Source organism: Oryctolagus cuniculus, chromosome 13, assembly GCF_964237555.1.
Source record: "Oryctolagus cuniculus chromosome 13, mOryCun1.1, whole genome shotgun sequence".
Lineage (NCBI taxonomy): Eukaryota > Metazoa > Chordata > Mammalia > Lagomorpha > Leporidae > Oryctolagus > Oryctolagus cuniculus.
In genome coordinates this window covers 51832314-51853013 of record NC_091444.1, presented here as the reverse complement: position 1 = coordinate 51853013, position 20700 = coordinate 51832314, and the positions used below count along the sequence as shown (strand labels likewise).

General features: G+C 44.3%; 1 protein-coding gene across 11 annotated transcripts in view; it reads left to right on the top strand.

Annotated features, from left to right (window-relative positions):
• The window catches only part of SIPA1L2 (signal induced proliferation associated 1 like 2), a 232477-nt gene extending 221748 nt beyond the window's left edge, over nucleotides 1-10729 (top strand). For 6 of the 11 annotated variants that reach the window (XM_070055531.1, XM_070055530.1, XM_070055529.1 and 3 more), the window contains 3 exons: nucleotides 4790-4913; nucleotides 5845-5926; nucleotides 9428-10729. In XM_070055531.1, coding sequence (XP_069911632.1) covers nucleotides 4790-4913; nucleotides 5845-5926; nucleotides 9428-9574 — 353 coding nt within the window. In that variant the 3' untranslated portion in view covers nucleotides 9575-10729. Of the gene's footprint in view, nucleotides 1-4172; nucleotides 4227-4789; nucleotides 4914-5844; nucleotides 5927-9427 lie in introns of all 11 variants that reach the window. The other 5 variants (XM_070055527.1, XM_051821459.2, XM_051821455.2 and 2 more) reach the window with 1 other exon arrangement.
• Nucleotides 10730-20700: the final 9971 nt, after the last annotated feature.

The following is a 20700-nucleotide window of genomic DNA, read 5'->3' as shown; positions in this document are numbered from 1 at the left end:
CTAAAGCCAGGACCCCCCCTTTGACTAGAAATCTAATTCCTGAGACCACCAGTAGGAAATTACCCAAAAGAATAAGGAAGCTTCCAATAAATACTGCGCAGCATTATTAAAATGTAATAAATGAGTAGATTACCAAATTCTGCCCCCAAAAAACTAAAATTTGTAATTTTTTGTAAATGGAGAAGTGTGTCTGGAAGGCAGAAGATAATTTGGATGCTGTCTTCCCAAGCTGTCATCCCAAGACCCCTGACTCCTGCCATGCTGTGATTCTCAACTTTCAAAAATTGTCTGAGTCCCAGACTTTCATCATGTGCAGTGCCTTTGCTTGGTGAGGAGGAGATGTGCCCTCTGCCATTAGAAGTCCTGAGTAATATCACTGAACATCGTCGTTTAGCCACCTGAGCAGGACTTCGCTTGTCCTTTGTCACATACAAAAGCGTATATATCACTCTCCTGGCCTTGCTTTGACATAGATTTTTTTTTTTTCCTTTTTGACTTTACTGATGCAGAAAATGCTCTTCTGACTTTAAGTTTTATAATTTTCCCAGGCCAGGATCTGTAACACAGTGCTCTTGTGGTGCCGGGCAGGACAGGAAGTGACAGGGCTGGGCTGATGCTTTACAGTGTGGCTGTGGCATGCATATTCAGTGCGTTTTCAGTATTCCCAAGTGGGCTCTATCCCTGTCATAATTGGAGGGGCATCCATTCCCCCCCAACCGCCATGCTTGTTCAAGGGAACAAACCCAGCAACAAAAAATGCCTTGAGGCAGTAAAGTAGGGAAGTAGTCTCTTTAAAAGGCCTGGAATTTAAAACAACTCTCCTGTATCAGAATTTCAGAAGGATGAATCAGTGTGTTCTCAAGCATTTGTTAAGCGGATAGTAATGTTTAAGAGCAAACAGGCTTAAAAGGTAAAATGGCCAGCTGATGATCAGAGATGGAGCCTGTGCCCTTGTCCCGCCCAGGCCTGTCTTTCTCTAGGTCTCCCTGCTCCTCCATTCTTGGTGAGCACTGTTGTCTACCCATAGCCGTTTTGGTGTGTGTATATCCATGAATGAGTATCTGTACTTAAGACACGAGCAGAGTGAACAACTCATACACCAGGCTGGACCACTCTAGGTGTGAAATGTTCCACAGGAGCTGTTTTCCAGAAGTCTGTGCTTTTACTACATTCAATGTATACTAATATCTTAGGATAATGAGAAAAAAATTTTGTAATTAGAACTTTTTCAGTTCTGAACTTTCAGCTTAAAATAGTTATAGTTACTGATATTTGACCACTGTGTGTATATATAAGCATAAACAACATGTTACATACCCAGTAACTCCTAGTACTAACATAATTAGAAAAAAATAGAAAAGAAAAATGACTGGTGCATAGATGAAAAAGTGAAAGTAGCCTAAATTATCTCAAACGTCCATTTAAATTGTGTCAAGCCAACACAATAGTTCTGTCCTGAGGAAAGAATGCTTTCCAGGCTTTCCCTTTCACAACTGAGGAAGATTCTAGGCCGTTACCTTTCTCTGCCCAGCAGTGGGCTGCCCGAGGACTGAAGTATTTTTTTATTGAAAGTGAAGTGTAACCTTGTTCTTTCTTTCCTGGTAGTCAGCGAAGTCAGCTTCCTAACGAGCCAATAAACACAGGTGTCAGAAGCCCTACCTTTCACGTCCTGTGTGTAGCCCCGGCGTCTCAGCTTGTTGTGACTCTATGGTTCTGCCAGACGCGTTGGAACAGCTTTGTTTGTGGATGTAGGTTTCGTTTACTCGAGCCTCATACTTGTCTGTCCCATACAGCAAGTACCTGGTGTCTGCACTGTTGCCCTACTGTTCACCTTTGGCAGCCATCAGTAGTTGATCTGACTGCTCTGCCTGTGAGCCAGATGTGGCCTAAGTTTTGGTGCCACAGGCAGCCTGGATGGATTCGTGGAAGTTATTTGCAGTTTTGCCATCTTAACTAGCTGCAGAGTGATACTGACCAGCCTGCTACCTGTTCTTCATCTGGTTTAGTGATAAGTAAGCTAAAGTAAGAAGCTGACCTTGAAATAATTTCTTTGAGATTATTTAAAGGGGCGGATTGTTCTGCATATAAGCTGCACTCCGTGCCGTGTCCCATTCCCAGGGATCTGCTTGCATAGGAAAGAGTGGGAAGGAACAGACTATACAGGCTGTGCTCGAGTAAGATGGCTGTGTGCTAACTGTGCGCCCAGAGTTCCTGCTCTGGTGCCTGTCTTTTTGTATGGTTTTGTTTGTGCCATTAGGTTCAGTGTCCGTCGTCACTTGCTGACCTGATATGTGTCATCTTAGAGATGTGTTGTGGAAGCGGGAAGCTCCCATGGAAGCTACAGCTAAGATTCGCTGTTTTATAGCGTAGTTCAGTGGCTGTACTTAGCCAGGGTACCATTCTGTTTGCATTTCAGCTTTCCAAGCTTTTCAGATCCAAAGTGAAATCCTCTTTGTGAAACTATATTGCTGGCAAGACTGTTTTTGGCTTCTTGCCTCGTGACCAGTGAGACCTTGTTCCTCCCCAAGGAATGCCTGAGTGACTGCCAAGAGCGAGTTCTGTTTCTGTCAACTATGTGTGTATTTTGTCAATTAAGACAAAAATAGATGAAGCAAACTAAGGCATTTTCATCCAGGTATTTGGACTCGACCACCAGTCCCAAATATGTTAAGAAAGGTAGAAATTCTTTATCCATTTTCTTTGATGTTCCCTTTTGTAAGTAGTTAAATTCACTGCAGGATAGAAATAATCCTCTGTTGATTTTTTAAGTGTGATGTGCTCCCGTTTGAGGCCCCCTGGAGCTGTTCACTCCTCATCAGTATTCCCCACATTTCCCACCATTGCCATGAACATCAGATCCTGCATAGAAGTGGATAATGCCCAAATCATGCTGTTAATCTTAAAGATGATTTTAACATAAGCAAAAACCCTACTGTTTCATACCAAAGGGATAATGTGACTGTCCCTTGGGAATGGATGGTAATAGAACGTATATCACATTGTAGAAGATTTGAGGTGTGCAGTTTTGCCAAAAGCTTGGTTGAAGGATATCTGTGTGCCTGGGACAGGTGTTAGGAAAGGGGGCACATGGCTGAAGAACTCCCTGAGCAGTCAGTTGCTGGGTGAGCTCCGCCTGACTCCAGGAGGGCCTAGCTTCTGTCGGAGTGCAGACGACGCCCTCGGCACTCTGCCCACAGCCCCGGCCTGCCTTCGTGAGCGCCTGGCAGCTTCAGCATTGCCATCCTTTTTAATTAACTGGAAGTGCCTGACCCTCCATAAACCAAACAAGCAGGTAGCCTCATTAGGAGGCTCCACAAGCAGCCAGAGGGAGACAGAGTGGGATAAATTAAGAACAGAGCATGCCTGACATGGACCCAAGTGCAATTTCTGTGCCATTAATCAAATTGTATGAGAAAGACTGTGGCAGCAGGAACACTCCTGCTGTATCCCTTAGATTGCACTACAGATTTGCGTGTATGCTCAGAAACCAGGAAATATTGGTGGGGAGAGGAGTAGATCATTGAATAGATTCCTGGTACTCTCTTCCGTATGGTTCAAAAATGAGACTTTTTTTGCACACCATTCAGCATCTCTGGACCAGTACTCTGGGCTAGTGTTCAGCCCTGAGAGCTGGGCCAATCTGGTGCCCATCCTGAGGACTATACTGTTCCCTTTCCTGTCTAGCTGTCAACAATGGAACACTAAGTCCCTAGTGTCAAGAATAAAAATGGCCTTGTGCTTGGATAAGGCACTGATTTTCCTCTAAGGATTTCTAGGCAGATTACATAGCTAATCTCTCTCACCACCACCTTTTTTTTTTTTTTTTTTTACATTCATGGAGTGAGTCATGTAAGTAAAAACCAAAATTGTGTATGCTTAAGGTAGGATCTGTATGTGTGTATGTGTGTATATGTGGCATACCACACTATGCTTTCAAGAAGGATAGTTAAAACACGAAATGTGTACTCTCACCACATTGTTTGGCATTGCATAATGTTGACTCCAGAGGGCTTCTCCTGATTCCTCTCTCTCTCTCTCTCTCTCTCTCTCTCTCTCACACACACACACACAACTTCACATGATCCCATTACTTGAGCCTTTTGTGGGCCCCAGAAGTTCTCAAGTACACAGAGGTGTTCCTGTTCATAGGAAAATTCTACATCTTATTTCAGGTCTTGACTCAGATGAAGAACTTGGGCTGCTCTGTCACCACACGTCTTATCTAGGTGATTGTTTGGAGCATCAGTGGCTCTTGATACTCTGTAACCTCTTCTCTACATGTCATGTGTCTGCACGTCTGCATGGTGATTTCTGCTCTGAGGGTTGGGGCTGCACAGGGGAACATGTGTCCTGGCTATTCTATCTGGAGAATGTTCTCTGGGTTTGGGGAGAACTCAAGGAGAGGGCCATCTCCTTGGTTCTGCGAATCAGCTACGTCATCATCCAACTCTGTTATCTCATGCGCAGCCAACAGCTTTGGCATTTTGGGAATGTGGAAAGAAGAAAGCAAATTGGCTATAGCAAATCCAGTATCCACTAGTCGTCCACGTGGCTCTGATGTGCATATGCCGTCCAGCCCAGTAGGACAGCCAGCCTTCATGCTTTCTCATTGTCAGTAGCTTGCCTGTTGTTTTTTTTTTCTTTCTTTCTTTCTTTTGTTTTAAAACAGGGCAATATCTGATTTGGAGGGTGGAAACTATTTTATCAATCCACTAAATTCATTTCCACAAGGAAACTTTGGCTTGTGGCTATTACTAATCCTACGTCTGTGTGTTTCTCCCTTTCCCAGACCAGAGGGTAGCATCCTTCTGCACAATGACAGATATGCAACATGGGCAGGAACTGGAAGGGGACCAGGAGCTACCCTTGTGTGTAGATCCAGACAGTGGCAAAGAGTTCATGGACACAACTGGGTATGTGAGTCCCTGGAAACCCCCATCCCTCTCGCTGTCCCAAACCAGTGATTAACCAGGAAGACAGGAGCCAGTCTTCCACCATGCTTTCCCCTACTCCTGAAGAATCCAGAGAAGGGACGAACTAGAACTCACTTGGCTTCCTGACCTGCTGGGAACTTGGCTGCCTGATTGCTCTGCTCTGCGGGCAGATCCTGACTGCCAAGACGTGAGACCCAGGACTCACTGCGGCCAGCCTCCCTGGCACAGAGAGGGCGGATGAGGCCTCAGGCTCAGCATCTGCTGCCTAATTACCGCGATAGCACTAGGCAAGAACACCTCTCTGATCAGCCACGCATGCTGACCTGCCAAAGGCACGCTTCCTCCCAGAACCTGATCCTTCACCGAGTCTCAAACCCTCCACTGAAGTGCGTCGGACACACAGCATCTCATTCCCCTGGGTTCATGACGTGTGCACTCCCCTCCAAATGCATAGTCTGTGCCCGACATGCTTTCCCAAGTCCAACTGCCATATGAACAAGTTACCATTCATTCACATGTGTGCTCACCTCAGTGCTTAGCCACATGAGATTTTCATGGCAGGGAAAGGCTAATTAGAGAAACTGAACCTGTGTTTAGTTCCTAGGACTTCATTCTGGCCTACTCTATCCCAATTGGCAAAACTCATTTAAATAATATATCTTTTTGCCACCTTAGCAACCTGTATAGATTCTGAATTTCTCTTTAAATACATACAGTCCGGAGTTTTCCACCAAAGCAGCAGCAATATGGACACTTTCCCAATCTGACACAGTATTATTTATCTCCTTTCTGGGTCCTAAGCACAGGAAATAATTTTTTGTGTGTGAAAACTTTCCCAGTAGAAATAACTGAGTGAAATGTTATGATTTCACCTCTCTTGAGTCATTCTAATTATATCCTTGTTTGCTAGGGAGCGTTCGCCATCAACACTGACTGGTAAAGTTAATCAGCTGGAATTAATTCTTCGCCAACTCCAGACTGACCTCCGGAAGGTAAAGTAATCCCACAAGAGCACGGCCAGAACTCTTTCTCTGACACAGCCGCTCCTTTTTGAGCTATCACAATAAATGAAGAGATCAGGAAAGACAACTGCCCTAAACAAGACCCAGTAATCAGTAGAAAGGGGGACTCCTGTGGTCTAATTCAGTTTCTACCCTGCAGTTGGTTTATCTCATGTGGGAGGATGTGAGGATCCCAGTAGATGTGACAGAGCAAGGATGAGCCCTGTGGATGGCCAATCTCTGATGTCAGGTAGGTGCTCAGCGGGCCACCATTTCTCAGTTCTGTGAGTCATCACTCGTACTCACTGTATGAGCTAAGAGCAATTAGTTGCTGCCAAAGAGCTCCAGCAAGTTCCTACCCTCGGAAGTGTTCTGCACGCCAGCCCGCGTGTCAGTCCTGAGAGCTTCAGTCCTTCACTCTGCAAATGCTCGCTGCGCTCTCGCTGCACCATCAACACTCAGGTGCCTTTTGCCGTTCGCAGAAGTGGGGTGCAGTGCGGTGGCTGGAGAGTGTGGCAGGAAGGCCTTTGTGGTGGTGGTTTGGTTCCGCTTTTGAGGAAGGGCGGGATTGTAGTGGGAATGAATGCTGGGAGAAGAGAGCCAGTTGAGAAGGAGGTGATGAGGGTGAAGAGTGAGTGAGTAAGGTTCTGCTGTAGTGCACAAGGAGGGAGCTGCCTCGCAGGGGAGACAACCCGCAGCGCAGAGTGTGTATTCATGGCTGTGTGTTCGTCATGCGTGTGCTTGTGTGCACATACTCGCATGCGTTCATTCACACATACCTAGTCCAGATAAGCTGGCCCACTTCTCCTTGTTTCTCTATTTCCCAATTATGAGCTGAGAGTGTGCGGTGCGAAGGAGTGCAGTGTGAGCATCCCTAATCTAAAGTCCAAAAATCCAAAGCACTTCAAATCTAAAATCCCATGTGCTTCAAAATCCAGTACATTATGGCACTGACATGACACCACAGATGCAAAATTGCACACCTGACCTCATGTGATTCACAAAGCACAAGCACAATAAAAATATTGTATAAAAATTATCTTCAGGCTCTGTGTATAAGGTGTGTATGAAACATAAATGAATTTCTTGCTTGGATTTGTTCCGTCCCTAAGATGTCTCATTTTGCATATGCAGATACTACAAAATCCAAAACATTTATAATCAAAGAATTACAGGTAAAGGACACTCGGCCAATATAAAAAAAATTGAACATAGAGAAGGTACAGAGTAGACAATGAATTGACCAGGTATATTTGATATATTTGCCAAGCAAAACTAAAGGCACATTTAAATTTGTAGCATGAATTAAAAATGTGTTGGCAGAGTTAGGTGATTTTCTGCAGCCTGGGGAAAGAAGTTTTCCAGTATAGGAAACTGAGTGCTGGGATCAGCCAAGTCCCAGGCAAGCTGACTTGCTGGTCACCTTATCTCCAGCTATGGGTATAGAAGAGTTGTAGAGTTGGATTTAACCAATACTAGAGTTTAGACAAGAAGTTATGGCAAGGGGAGAGAAAGTCAAGGACATGGGGTACATATAAGATGTGAATAAACTATGGGACCCAGAGTCTAAGCTGGTTGAGGAAAGATAATGTCAGTGTGGGACAAGGGGAAGGCCATTGGTAGGAGTGAAGAGGAAAGTTGTAGCTTAAGTCATTGATGGGGGAGAAGACACTGAAGAAAAATAAGTTATTTATTTATTGATTGATTGATTGATTGATTTGAAAGACAGGGAGAAAGAAAGATCTTCTATCGAACTAATTCACTCCCAAAAGAAAAAGCAAGGATTGGGCCAGGCTGAAGCCAGGAGCCAGGAACTCCATCCAGATCTCCCATATGGGTGTCAGGGGCAATTACTTGGGCCATCATCTGTTCCCTTTCCAGGCATACGAGCAGGAAACTGGATCACAAGCAGAGCAGTGGAGATGTGACCTGGTGCTCCAGTATGGGATGCCAGCTTACGCCACTGTGCCCCAGTGCTGCCCCCAAAGAAATTATTTTTAAAAGACAGGAGATGGTGGTTAGGAAGAAGAAGCTTAAAACCATTTTAGGAGAGGATAAAGTCAGCAGCAATCCCAAGGTGGTTGTGGGTGTGGGAGGGCCGGGTTTTAAGATCATTGAGAGAAAGTAGTAGAGACACTGATTGGCAGAGTGTTGGATAGAACATCTACATCAGCAAAGATTGTGGGAGTTGGGGTAGAGGAGAGAAGAGTGAATCTAGAATCTCCCATGAATCATGGGGGAATGGTAGCGAATTCTCTGAGGAGGGTTGACATGAATAATTACCCCATGGCATGCCTTCCAAAAGGAGCTGGCATTTTAGCAAGGAGCAGTGATCTGCAGTGAGCAGAGGTAGGGGAGCAGTTTGCCCACCCAGCCTCTGTAGTGAGCGGCTAGGGACGGCGTCCTCACACGACAGCGAGGCTTCATGAAAGCATGAAGATGAAGGGAATTTCCGAGACGGGGCTGGGAGGGCAGGTGGTCATCATGACAGAATCCGAGTTCCCTGGGCCACAGGGAGAGGTCTGAGGAGTGTGAACAAGTGGACAGCTGAGCTACAGTAGGAAGGTTCTGACGTGCTGGGAACGAGAGGTCCTGGTAGGGAGAATGATTGTGGAGAGCAAGCACCTCGTGTAGACTGTGGGTCTACACAGGGAAGTTAGCAACTGGCTAAATGAGGCCTCTTCTTGGGACAGGGGCTGTGAGGCCAGTGCTGAGGCAGATGGTATTGGGGAGGGCCTGGGAAGAAATATTAGGAAAAATTAAGGGCAGGGCCCAACATGCAAGAATGGATGTCTCCTGAAGAGGCCATGTCACCAGCTGACCCCATTCAGCACCCCGCATAGCACGGCAGGCAGTGGCCAGTGTGGATTCAGCTGTCAGGTCAGATGCCATTTAAAAAAATACTGATTGATAAAATCTGACCATGACTCCCTCTCTATTTGGGACAAGGCATCTCTTGTGGCATTAGGGAACTGAAACTTGTGTTAAGTATTTTTCATTCCTGTGTGCTGGAAACTCCAGGTGTCATTCTTCTGAAAATGTTGATCATTTTTATATATTTTTCTATAGCAAACTGTGGAAAGACTGTAGAACAGGAAAGCTTTTCTTATAAACATACTGTGGTGATACCAGTTGTGTACAGTAAGTTCACTTGGGAATCTCTGTGCATTTGTTAACCTCTTTACTCTAGTTTCTCTTTTTGGGATGGTGGATAAAAGAAACTGGCTAATAATTAGCTTCCTATGTAACAGCCGTCTTGACCTGCCTTTGGAGCAGAGCAGAACAAAAGGAGACGATATATGGAGTGGGTCACTCCTGTCCTTTGTTGTAGGCAGAAATCAGCGGCAGGCGAGTCACTTCACTAAAGAAAGCACACCCCTCTCCCAGTAATGAGTAAATGAGAACAGTGAAAGTAAGGGATTCCTGGGCACCAGCTTAGGAGTGAATGTACCAGTCAGTATCCATGACTTGGTTTGTTTCTGCTCCTCCCAGGAAAAACAGGACAAGGCAGTTCTGCAAGCAGAAGTGCAGCACCTGCGACAAGACAACATGAGGCTGCAGGAGGAGTCCCAGACTGCCACAGCTCAGCTGCGGAAATTCACAGAATGGTTTTTCAACACCATTGACAAGAAATCCTAACCAGTGTGCACCGCACCGAGGGACCATAGGGGAACACCTGTTGTCCCTTCCAAGTTGCAAACGTGTGTTTATTTCAGTATGCTTTTAACCAACTGTAGATGTTCTTGCTCTCCCATTCTCTGTAGCACCATTCACCCCAGCAGGATAGGGAGCCGCGTCTCTTTCTCGGTAGCCACAGCAGAGAGCAGCGCTGATGTGCCGGTGAATGTAACTCCCGGTGTGAAGATGAATGTACATTCTGGTGGCAGTTGAGACCTTTCTCTTTCAGACTCTACTAAATGGTGCTCTGGCTTGGGCTTACCTCAAGAAGAAAGAGAATTGCGTTGGATTTCCTATATATCAGGTGACCTGGTAGAGATGTTAAAGCAATTTACCATAGTTTGGGCTTTAGTATTGTAAAATATACATGAAAACAAATAATCAGACATATACTTTAATGTTAAAGGTGCTCTATTTTTTTGGATGTACAGTAGTTTTATTTCCACAGCCACATTATCATAGCAATAAGAAAGGAGGCATAGTAAATAGTTGGAGAAGCTTTGTCAGAGGAAATAAAAAAGCACTGATGTGGTTAACACTAGTTCGAATGCAGTTACTTTAGAGACTTATTTATTTGCAGGAAAAAAATGGTGCCTGAATATTAACAGTGTTCTGATTTTTTTAAAAGAAAAAGATACATATGCCTTGTCAATGGCTCACCGAGTTGTCAGTAGTCACTTCAACTCTTAGTTCACTTTTGTATAGTTGCTCTGCTGAAAAAAAAAAGGAGAGAGAGTAAAACTGCTGACTCATCGCAACTCCCCTGTATGCTGTGAGCCAGCAAAATCACTTGTACAATGCCAGATTTGTTTATCTTTGTACAGAAGCTTTGATGAAGTGTCTTGTATTTAACACCCTTATTTAAGCTTATTTAACCTTAAATTGTTAATTTTATAAAATTTGGTTGTACCTGCACTATGATGAGGGAGGTAGGTAGTGGCAAGCTCAGAAAGGCTGTCTGCCTGGAGACTGAGAAGCAGGGTGGGGAGATTCTAACAACTGGATGCTGCTAGTAACAAGTTGTTTGTATTGCTTTACCATTTTTAACTGTTATATTTGAGATGAACATACATTTTGCTTTTTTAATAAATGTTGAAAAGAAGTCCAAATAGGTAATGATGTTGTCAGGTGAATGTAGATTTTTTTTAATGATCTAATATGTGAACAGTCCAGCTGACTGTGAATTTATTGTGGGTCACTTAGGATCTTGATCTGTATTAAATACTGTTTACCTGCCTGCTTAGAGAATCCCAAACTGACTCAAAGAGTAACTAGTATTTATTAGTAGCTGTTGTGTGCAAGACACTATTCTCTGAGCTTTTTGTCTGTCGTATTTAATCCAAACTCTATCCATAGTAGATAAGCAGTGGGAACCCCATTTTACAACCAAGGAGATTGTGTTCAAGTTTAGTAATTTACTCAAGGTTGCTGTTTTTTTAAAATTAGATTCTCATTCAACAATGAATTTGGTGTTGTTTTTAAGGAAATAACACACAATAAAATAGTAGAGATTTGCAAAATATTCAGGATGGAAGACACAGAACCTAGACCCAGTTAAACCTATAAAGTGTATAGCTCTCCCTCAGAGAACAGAAACATCAGCAATTTGAAGGAAGCAAATTTAGAATTTCCCTCAAAAGAATTTTTTAGATGAGCTCACGAGACATGTACTAAATGACGCCCTACTATTCCTCTAACAACTGTAGCAGTAGGCTTCATAGGCTGTTTCTTTTGGCAACCCACTGTGGGAGATACGTGTACCAGCAGCATGCATCCAGGGAGTAAAGTTTTCAGGGAATCAGAACGTTATAGCTCAAGTAGGTAGTATCCTCCCTCCTTTTCTTTCTTCTGTCTCTGTATCCCAAGCACTATGTAAGCAGCTGAAATAGGGAATAACAGAGATCAAGGTCTATCTTCACAGGCTATATAACCTGTGACGCAGGGAAATGGACATGCTATTATTCTGAAAGTCAGAAATTAAAAGCGTACCTGGAGGGCAGCCATTTGGTCTAGTAGTTGAGATGCACGTTGGGATGCCCACATTCCATATTGGAGTCCCTGGGTTGAGGTTCTGGCTCTACTCCAACTTCAGCTTGCAGTTAATGTAAGGCGACAGGTGATGACTCAAGTAGTTGGTCATGTAGAAGATCTAGCCATGAAAAGATCTAGATTGAATTCCAGACTTCTGACTTTGGCCTGGCTCAGCCCCATCCATTGAAATCATTTTTGGGGGTAAACCAATGAATGGGGAAGCAGGCTGTCTTTTACTCTCTTCTCTCCTTCTCCCCACCTCTCAAATACATATTAAAATATTAATTAAAATAGTACCTGGGAATAATTATTGATAAACACTGAATTATCCAAATAGTTCCTGAATGTCAGGTACTGTCCTGAGTCTTTTGTTGTGTATGTATCAGCCCTATGAGGTAGATATTGTAATCCTATCTCTTTATCACGGAGGGATTGTGATGTAGATAGGGTGGTCCATGGATGAGTGAGTGGTCCAGGTAGAAGCGATATGAGCTTCCAACCCTTCTAGGCTCAATGTGTTCAAGGAATCTACCAGAAGCCAGGGTGTACTGAGAATAAGTAGTGAAAAGACAAAATAACAAGGAATGAGTTTGGAGATCTGCAAAACCCACATTATTATGGACCTGTAGGCCTTGGTAGAGTTTGGGTATTGTCTATGTTCAAAGGAAGCTATTAGAGCAGGAAAACAGCCCAGTACGGTCTGTATTGTAAATGGGTTCCTCCAACTTCTAAAAGAGAATGGGTCATAGGGCCCTCAGACATTTTCTCTATAAGACGTCTAGTAAATATTTTGAACTTTAGGAGTCACACAGTGTTGCTTATTTTGAAATTTCTATTTACCAGCCTTTAAAAATGGTAACAGCCATTTTTAATGTGCAAGTCCACCCATCAGCGTAGCTTACTTACCAACCCCAAGTACAATACAAAGAGGAAGACAAGTCTCTGTGAGTGATGTGCTGACTCAGCTGTAATGAGACATTGAGATGGAGATCAACAGGCCTCACATGGATTTGGAGATGGAATGCACAGAACTGCTGGTGGGTTGGAGAGAGGAGGGGACGGTTTGATCCAGGGATAAACTCTAAACTTCAAAGGAATTGATGAATTGTGTGTTCTTCAGATAGTTGTCCATAAATATTCCTTAACTGTAGTAAAAGATTAACAACAGTTACATTCTTGGCAGGGACCTGAAGTACAGCCTCATTGATCAGGGGTGGATGCATTTGTCGTATAGACAGAAAGGAGGACTGTTTAGAGAACATAAAGGAACCTAATAAAAACCTAGCTGATGGAAAGCCACCCCGCCTTCTTAAAGCATGCCCGTGGTCAGATCCAGAAGGTATTTTTGAAAAAAACAGTCATGGGTCTGTACCAGCAAAAGAACAAATAATCTCAAGTCTGTCGCAAAGGGCCAAGCCTAAACACATGTGATTTCAAGCCAAAGTGATTTCAAACGGGTGTTTCCATCAACAATCAAGGCCTTGAAAAATCCCCTCCATGCTCACATAATAGATGTAGTTCTGAGAGCATTGGTGGCCGGGTGAAAATGTGCTACCTTTTAAACACACTGACTTACTGGAATGCTGTGCTACATACAAACTAAATATTGGAGTGTAACCCCTAAAAATAATCACTTTTATTTTAGAATAATTAAGCAGGTGCTTTTTTTTCTAATCATATGGAGTGAACTATGATATAGTAAGGTCATTCTAATATGTGACAATTAAAAGTTAATTAGCATATTAGTGGCTTTTATCTTTCCATTCTCTGCGGCAGGGAGAAGGCTTATCATTAAAGTATGTCACAGTTGAGAGGGATAACAGCCCAGGCCTGCCTTTGCTGCTCACAATTATCTTCTAAAATGCCAAGAGTCTTGTCTTTCTAGCCCATTGCAATCCCGAATTAAATAACATATCATTAACCGGGAGTTCTCAATATACTCATGAAGCCATAACCCATACCTTCTTGCCCACAGAGCCAAAGATCAAAGAGATAGCTATAAAAACAGTATTAACAAAAACCTATAACTATGATCAATAGCAGACTACTTGAGTAGGAAAATTACTTGCTCCTTGTGTAAAATATTGGCCCAGGAAACCTGGAACTGTGGTTTAGAGGAAGAATGGACATCACCTTGAGACTGATTGAAAAATCTCTAATTTGGGAGAAGCTGTGGGTAATACATCTTGGAGAGTCAACCAGAACGGAGGTGCATGTCCCTAGAAGCCATGTTGGTGGCAGAGCAGCTGAGTTGGCCAGAACGGTCACCGTGCTGCCTTGTCAGCAAAGAAGCATGGACACCTTGCTAAGACAAAAGCTCACTACTTTTAGTGCCTGCCTGTGAAGATCATCAAATAATCTCAGGTCCTCTGAAGTCAGGCCTGTGTTCTTCATGTTGGGGGATTGGGGCAGAGGAGGGTGATAAGAACTGGTACAGATACTTGGCACCTTCAAATTACTGGTTAGTAAGAAACAAGTCATTTGAGTGCCTGAGGATTTTGTGCTTACAAATGTAAAACTGCTTTCCTGAAAGCACCTAGTCCATGTCATACATCAATTGTATGAATTTAATTCCCAACTTCAGTTTCTATCTCCATCCACTTCCTGCCAATGCAAACTGAGGGAGACAGGAGTGATGGCTCAAGTAACTGGGTCCTTAGCATCCATGTGGGAGACCTGGATTGCATTTCTGGCTCCCAGATTCAACCCTGGCCCAGTCCTAGCCAGTATGATCAACTGGGGAGTGAGCCAACAGATAGGAACGCTTAAGTTCATTGCCTCTGCCTCTCATGCTAAATAATAAAACTACACTTCCCTGAGTCTACTGTAATCAGTTCAGGCATGCTACTCACAGAGGGAAAAGTAGAGTTGGATGAATTTGATTCAATACCTGGTTAGAGGCAGGTAGGAGGTAAATGTATTTATGACCCCTAAAAAGGAAAATGGTAAGAGATGTGCCCAAACCCAAGGAATGCGTTAGTTTTTTTTTTTTTTTTTTTGACAGAGTGGACAGAGAGAGACAGAAAGGTCTTCCTTTTGCCGTTGGTTCACCCTCCAATGGCCACCACGGCCAGCGCATTGCACTGATCCGAAGGCAGGAGTCAGGTGCTTCTCCTGGTCTCCCATGCAGGTGCAGGGCCAAGGACCTGGGCCATCCTCCACTGCACTCCCAGGCCACAGCAGAGAGCTGGCCTGGAAGAGGGGCAACCGGGACAGAATCCGGCGCCCCGACCAGGACTAGAACCCGGTGTGCCGGCGCCGGAGGATTAGCCTATTGAGCCACAGCGCCAGCCGCATTAGATTTCTGATCTGTAGCCTCCAAATTAACCCAAAGGCCAAACTTCCTGACTTTCTCCAATAGGAATTAGGCAAAAACTTAAGCACAATGTTGTCTCCTCAGGTATTTTGTAGACTTTTTTTTTAAAAGATTTATTTATTTATTTGAAAGTCAGAGTTAATACACAGAGAGGAGAGGCAGAGAGAGAGAGAGAGGTCTTCCATCCGCTGGTTCACTCCCTGTCGCTCCCCCTCTTCGTGGAGGAACGACACAGGACCCTGCGCTGTTCTTTTGTCTGCTCGGCCCTTCCCGGGTTTGCTGCTGGTTCTTCCCGGGTTGGCTACCGTCCCTTCCACCTCCGTGGAAGGGCGGTTCCCCCTGGCCACTTTCCCCACTTCCGCGGGGGAGCGGCACACCGCCGGCCGGCTCTCTCGGGGGCTGCACAGGTGTTCCTTCAGATAGATGTTCCTGGTGCATGTTGTCTCTCTCCTCCTTTATAGTCCTCTTCCACCAATCCCAACTCTGCTACCCACACGCCGAGTACGCTGCTCTCCTCCAATCAGGAGCAGGTCCTGCTGCTTATTGGTTGAACTGGAGGCAGCTGTGTAGAAGCTGTTTCTCCCTTCTCAGCGCCATATTGTGGGAGAGCAGATGCATAGAATAAGTCTTAATTCCAGTAACTTAGTCTAGTCCAAGTTGCTCTCAGTTGCTCCCCACAACTCCCCAATTGGCCACAACGGCCAGAGCTGCACTGATCCGAAGCCAGGAGCTTCTTCCGGGTCTCCCACATGGGTGCAGGGGCCCTAGGACGTGGGCCATCTTCTACTGCTTTCCCAGGCCATAGCAGAGAGCTGGATCGGAAGTGGAGCAGCTGCAACTGGAACCAGCACTCATATAGGATGTGGCACTGCAGGGGATGGCTTTACCTGCTACACCACAGCGCCAGCCCCTTGTAGACTTAAAAGGGCATCATTCCCAAATGTCACAATCTTAGACTGTGCACTTAAGATTCAGGGACTTCTAAGTTGCTTTTTAAAAATATTACTGGGGCCAGTGCCGTGGCCCAGCGGGTTAAAGCCCTGGCCTGAAGCGCCGGCATCCCATATGGGCACCAGTTCCAGTCCCGGCTGCTCCTCTTCCAATCCAGCTCTCTGCTATGGCCTGGGAAAGCAGTAGAAGACGGCCCAAGTCTTTGGGCCCCTGTACCCACGTGGGAGACCCAGAAGAAGCTCCTGGCTCCTGGCTTCGGATCATTGCGGCCATTTGGGGAGCGAACCAGAGGATGGAAGACCTCTTTCTCTGTCTTTACCTCTCTTTGTAACTCTGTATTTCAAATAAATAAATTTTTAAAAAAGTTATTACTGGGGCCAGCACTGTGGCACAGTGGGTAAAACCACTGCCTGCAGTGCGACCATCCCATATGGACACGGTTTGAGTCCCAGCTGCTCCACTTCTGATCCAGCTCTCTGCTGTGGCCTGGGAAAGCAGTAGAAGATGGCCCAAGTCCTTGGGCCCCTGCACCCATGTGGGAGACCCAGAATAAGCTCTTGGCTTCTACTGGCTCAACTCTGGCTGTTGCGGCCAATTGGGGAATGAACCAGCGGATGGAAGACCTACCTCTCTCTCTCTCTCTCTCTCTCTCTCTCTCCCTCTCCCTCTCCCTCTCCCCCTTTCTCTGCCTCTCCTTCTGTGTATCTCTTTCAAATAAATAAATAAATCTTTAAAAAAATTTTTTAAAGTTATTACTCGTGCAAACCTCCTCCAGTTCTTCTAATGCCAGAAAGTTCCCTGCCCTGCCCTCAAAATTTTTTTATTGATTTTTTTGAGATTTATTTATTTATTAATTTGAGAGGTAGAGTTACTGACAGAGGGGGAGACCGAGAAAAGGCTTCCATCCTCTGGTTCACTCCCCAAATAGCTGCAACAGCCAGAGCTGGGCAGTTCAGAAGCCAGGAGCCAGGAGCTTCTTTGGGACTCCCACAAGGGTGCAGGGGCCCAAGGTCTTGGGCTAGCTTCCACTGCTTTCCCAGGCCATAGCCGAGAGCTGGCTCAGAAGAGGAGCTGCTGGGACATGAACAGGCATCCATATGGATGCATATGCATATGGATCCATATGCAGGCAGAGCCTTAGCCTACGATGCCACAGTGCCAGCCCCCCTCTCAAATTCTTACAATGAAAGTTCAACTGTTGGCATCTGCAGACTCTGAAAGTACGCTCATCTCTCTCTTCCACCCCTCATATCCCAGACTTGCTGAAAATTTCCAGAGCAGCCTGGTTTTCCAGAAGAGCGCATGAAAACAATCCCTCCAACATGCAGATATCCTTTGGCTGCTGAACTGTCACTGTCGCTGAAGCACAGAATTAAGGGGCACGTTCCCAATGCCCTGGCCATCAATACCCATGAATCAGGCTGTGAGGCTCTGGTACTGGAAGTTCCCTTGTTCCAGCATCAGCTGCTTTCCTGGCCTTCCCATGATCCAGAGAAAGCCTTGTGTGCAGGAGGAGGCTCAAAGTCACAGCATTCCAGCAAATTGTCTGCCTGGACCAAATCAGTGCTGGCTATAGGTACACATCTGCAGATGGAGATTTCAGACTCTGGCACAGTCTCTGCTGTGGCTGTGTAAAATAAATTGGGCCTGGGCGTCTGGGTCTTTGCCCCTCTTCCCACAACCATAATCATGGATGGCAAACCAAGCAGATCTAGCTGAATGCTCTATTAAATTGGAATAATTAAACATGGCAGTCATGTGCTCCTCTAGGATCTGATTAAACACCTTGTGGAACCCCATCTGGTCTGAGGGCTTGCCAAACAGCAGGCTCTAGCCCACAACCCCCACTTCCCATGAATATAAAATTCCAAGAGTGGACATTCTATATCCTTTTAAATTAAGCACATGAGAGCTCAAATAGCCCTGCTCATGAGGGGACATGCTCTCTCCTGTAACAAGGAAAAGAAGTTAGCCAGGTAACCCCTCAACTCCTGCTTGATTCTTTTTCATTGTTAACTCTTGGACTATCTGAGGGCTGTTGTTCAGCCCTCATCATCCTTTTTCTTTTTTTAAGATTTTATTTATTTACTTGAGAGGTGGAGTTACAGACAGAGGGAAAGATAGAGAGAAAAGTCTTCCATTCTCTGGTTCACTCCCCAAATGGCTGCAGTGGCTGGAGCTGGGCCTATCCGAAGCCAGGAGCCAAGAGCTTCTTCCCAGTCTCCCACGCAGGTGCAGGGGCCCAAGGACTTGGGCCATCTTCTACTGCTTTCCTAGGCCACAGCAGAGAGCTGGATTGGAAGAGGAGCAGCCAGGACTAGAACCAGTGCCCATATGGGATTCCAGTGCCGCAAGTGGAGGCCCAATATGCCACAGCACCAGCCCAGTCCTCATCTTAAAATGATTTCATTTCTGATGGTTTGTGAGGAGGAAGAGAGGGTTAGAGTTCTGATAGTGACCCAGTTCACGAGACTGGCAGATGCAGGCCATGCTGCTTATACTAATTCATTGTTGAAGTGAGCTCTGAAACCAAGAGTATTTCCCCTAGTGTAACAGGTTCCTCGCAATAGCCTGTTGAGTGTCTTGTCCTAAATGGTAAAACTGAACTTGACTTGGCCATCCTGTTTGTTACTGCCTCATTGGGTAAGGATCATTCTCACCAGGGAAATGGATTTCCGATGCAACTTTTACTGTTAAATATTATCCAATAAGGGTGGTGGTTTGATGCATTGGGCAAGATGCTGGTTGGAATGAGTACATCCCATATCACAGTGCCTGGGTTCAAGTCCCAGCCCTGCTCCCTATCAAGTTTCCTGCTAATGTGCACTATGGAAGATAGCAGTTGATAGTTTAAGTACTTGGGTCCCTGCCATCCACGTGGACTAAATTGAATTCTATACTCCTGGCTTCAGCCTGGCCCAGTCCTGGATGTGTGGGTATTTTGGGAGTGAACTAACAGATAGGAGGTCTTTCATTCTGCCTTTCAAATAAATAAAAATAAATAATTTTAAAAATTCAAAAACCTAAGTATTATCCAATAATGTAAACATATAAAGAAATATTCTGTAAGGATTCTATCTTCATTTGTCCTATGAAACAGTTTAGGTACATGAAGTTTGTTCAACTCTATAAATACATTACATTGATGAATGTAGACATCAAATTTATATGTTCAGAGATGCACATTTTATTTATAAAAGTGTTTGCCAATGTCAATTTTCTTTTAAATTTTTTTATTTATATAAGGTAGAAAAATTTCATATGTACAGATTTAAGAGTGTAATGATATTTCCCATCCTATCCTGCCTCCTGTCTATGCCCCCACCCTCCATTCTCCTTCCTTTCTTATTTTTTCTTTTAATTTTTACAGTGGCATACTTTCAGTTTATTTTATAATCACAGATTTAACCAACTTCACCAAATAAAGAATTCAACAAATAGTAAGTAGAAAAAACACTGTATCTCAAGAGTATAGACAGACTGTAAATAGTAATCAAATCTCAAAATGTCAATTTCACTGATATGCATTATATTTTTGTGTTCTGTATATTAATAACCACAATTCAGGGAAAATGTAATATTTGTCTTTGGGGGACTGGCTTATTTCATTAAGCATAATGGCTTCTAGTTGGATCCATTTTGTTGTGAAGGACAGGATTTTTTATGGCTGAGTAGTATTCCATTGTGTATAAATACCACATTTTCTTTATGCAGTCATCAGTTAATGAACATCTGGGTTGATTGCATTTCTTAACTATTGTGAATGTGCTGCAATAAACAGGGCAGGTACAGGTAACTGTCATATGCTGATTTCATTTTGTTTGGGTAAATTTCCAGGAGTTGGATGGCTGGCTCATTTGGTAGATGTATTTTCAGATGAAGGGGAAAAATGTTACCCTAATACACTGTCAGTGGGAATGTAAATTAGTACAAACATTATCGAGACAGTATGGAGATTCCTCTTATAAACATTTTCAGTATTCTTGCTTGGAAAATTTGACTTACCCAGCTGGAATAACCTTTGGTTCTTCTAGAAACCTGTGGACTTTACACTTCCCTATAACATTATCATGGATAGCCTGTTCCCTCCTGAACTGTGACTTGTGATGGATTTTATTATAAATGAGAAGGATAGGAAGGGGACAAGTGTTGGCAAGGATGTGGAGGAATTAGAATCCTGGTATACGTTGGTGGGAATATAAACTGGGCAGCTGCTATGGAACTGTATGGAGATTCCTTTAAAAAAATTAAAGATAGAATTATCTTATAACCCATCATTTCCACTTCAGAGTATGTACCCAGCAATTCCAAAGGAAATCAGAGTCTCAGAGAGGTATCTGTACACCTATGTTCATAGCAGCATTATATAGTAGCCAAAAGGCAGAAGCAACCCAAGGTCCATCAACAGATGAATGGATAAACAAAATGTGGTCTATACGTTCAATGGAAGATTACTGAGCCTTAAAAAGGAAGGAAATGCGAATATATGCTACCACATGGATGAGCCTTAGAGATATTATATAACATGAAATAAGCCAGTCACAAAAGGACAAATGCTCTGTGATTTCATTGATGTGAGTCAGTAGCAGGACAGAAAATAGAATGGCAGTTTCCAGGAACTGGTGAGGGGGTATAGGAGTTGTTGTTTCACTGGTACAGAGTATGAGAAGATGAAAAAGTTCTGGAGACAGACGGCAGTGATGGTTGTACGATGTTGTGAATGTACTTAAGTAAAGGCATGGGGCCTGCGTGAGTGAGCTGGTAGGGACTTGGGGTGGAAAAGCACAGG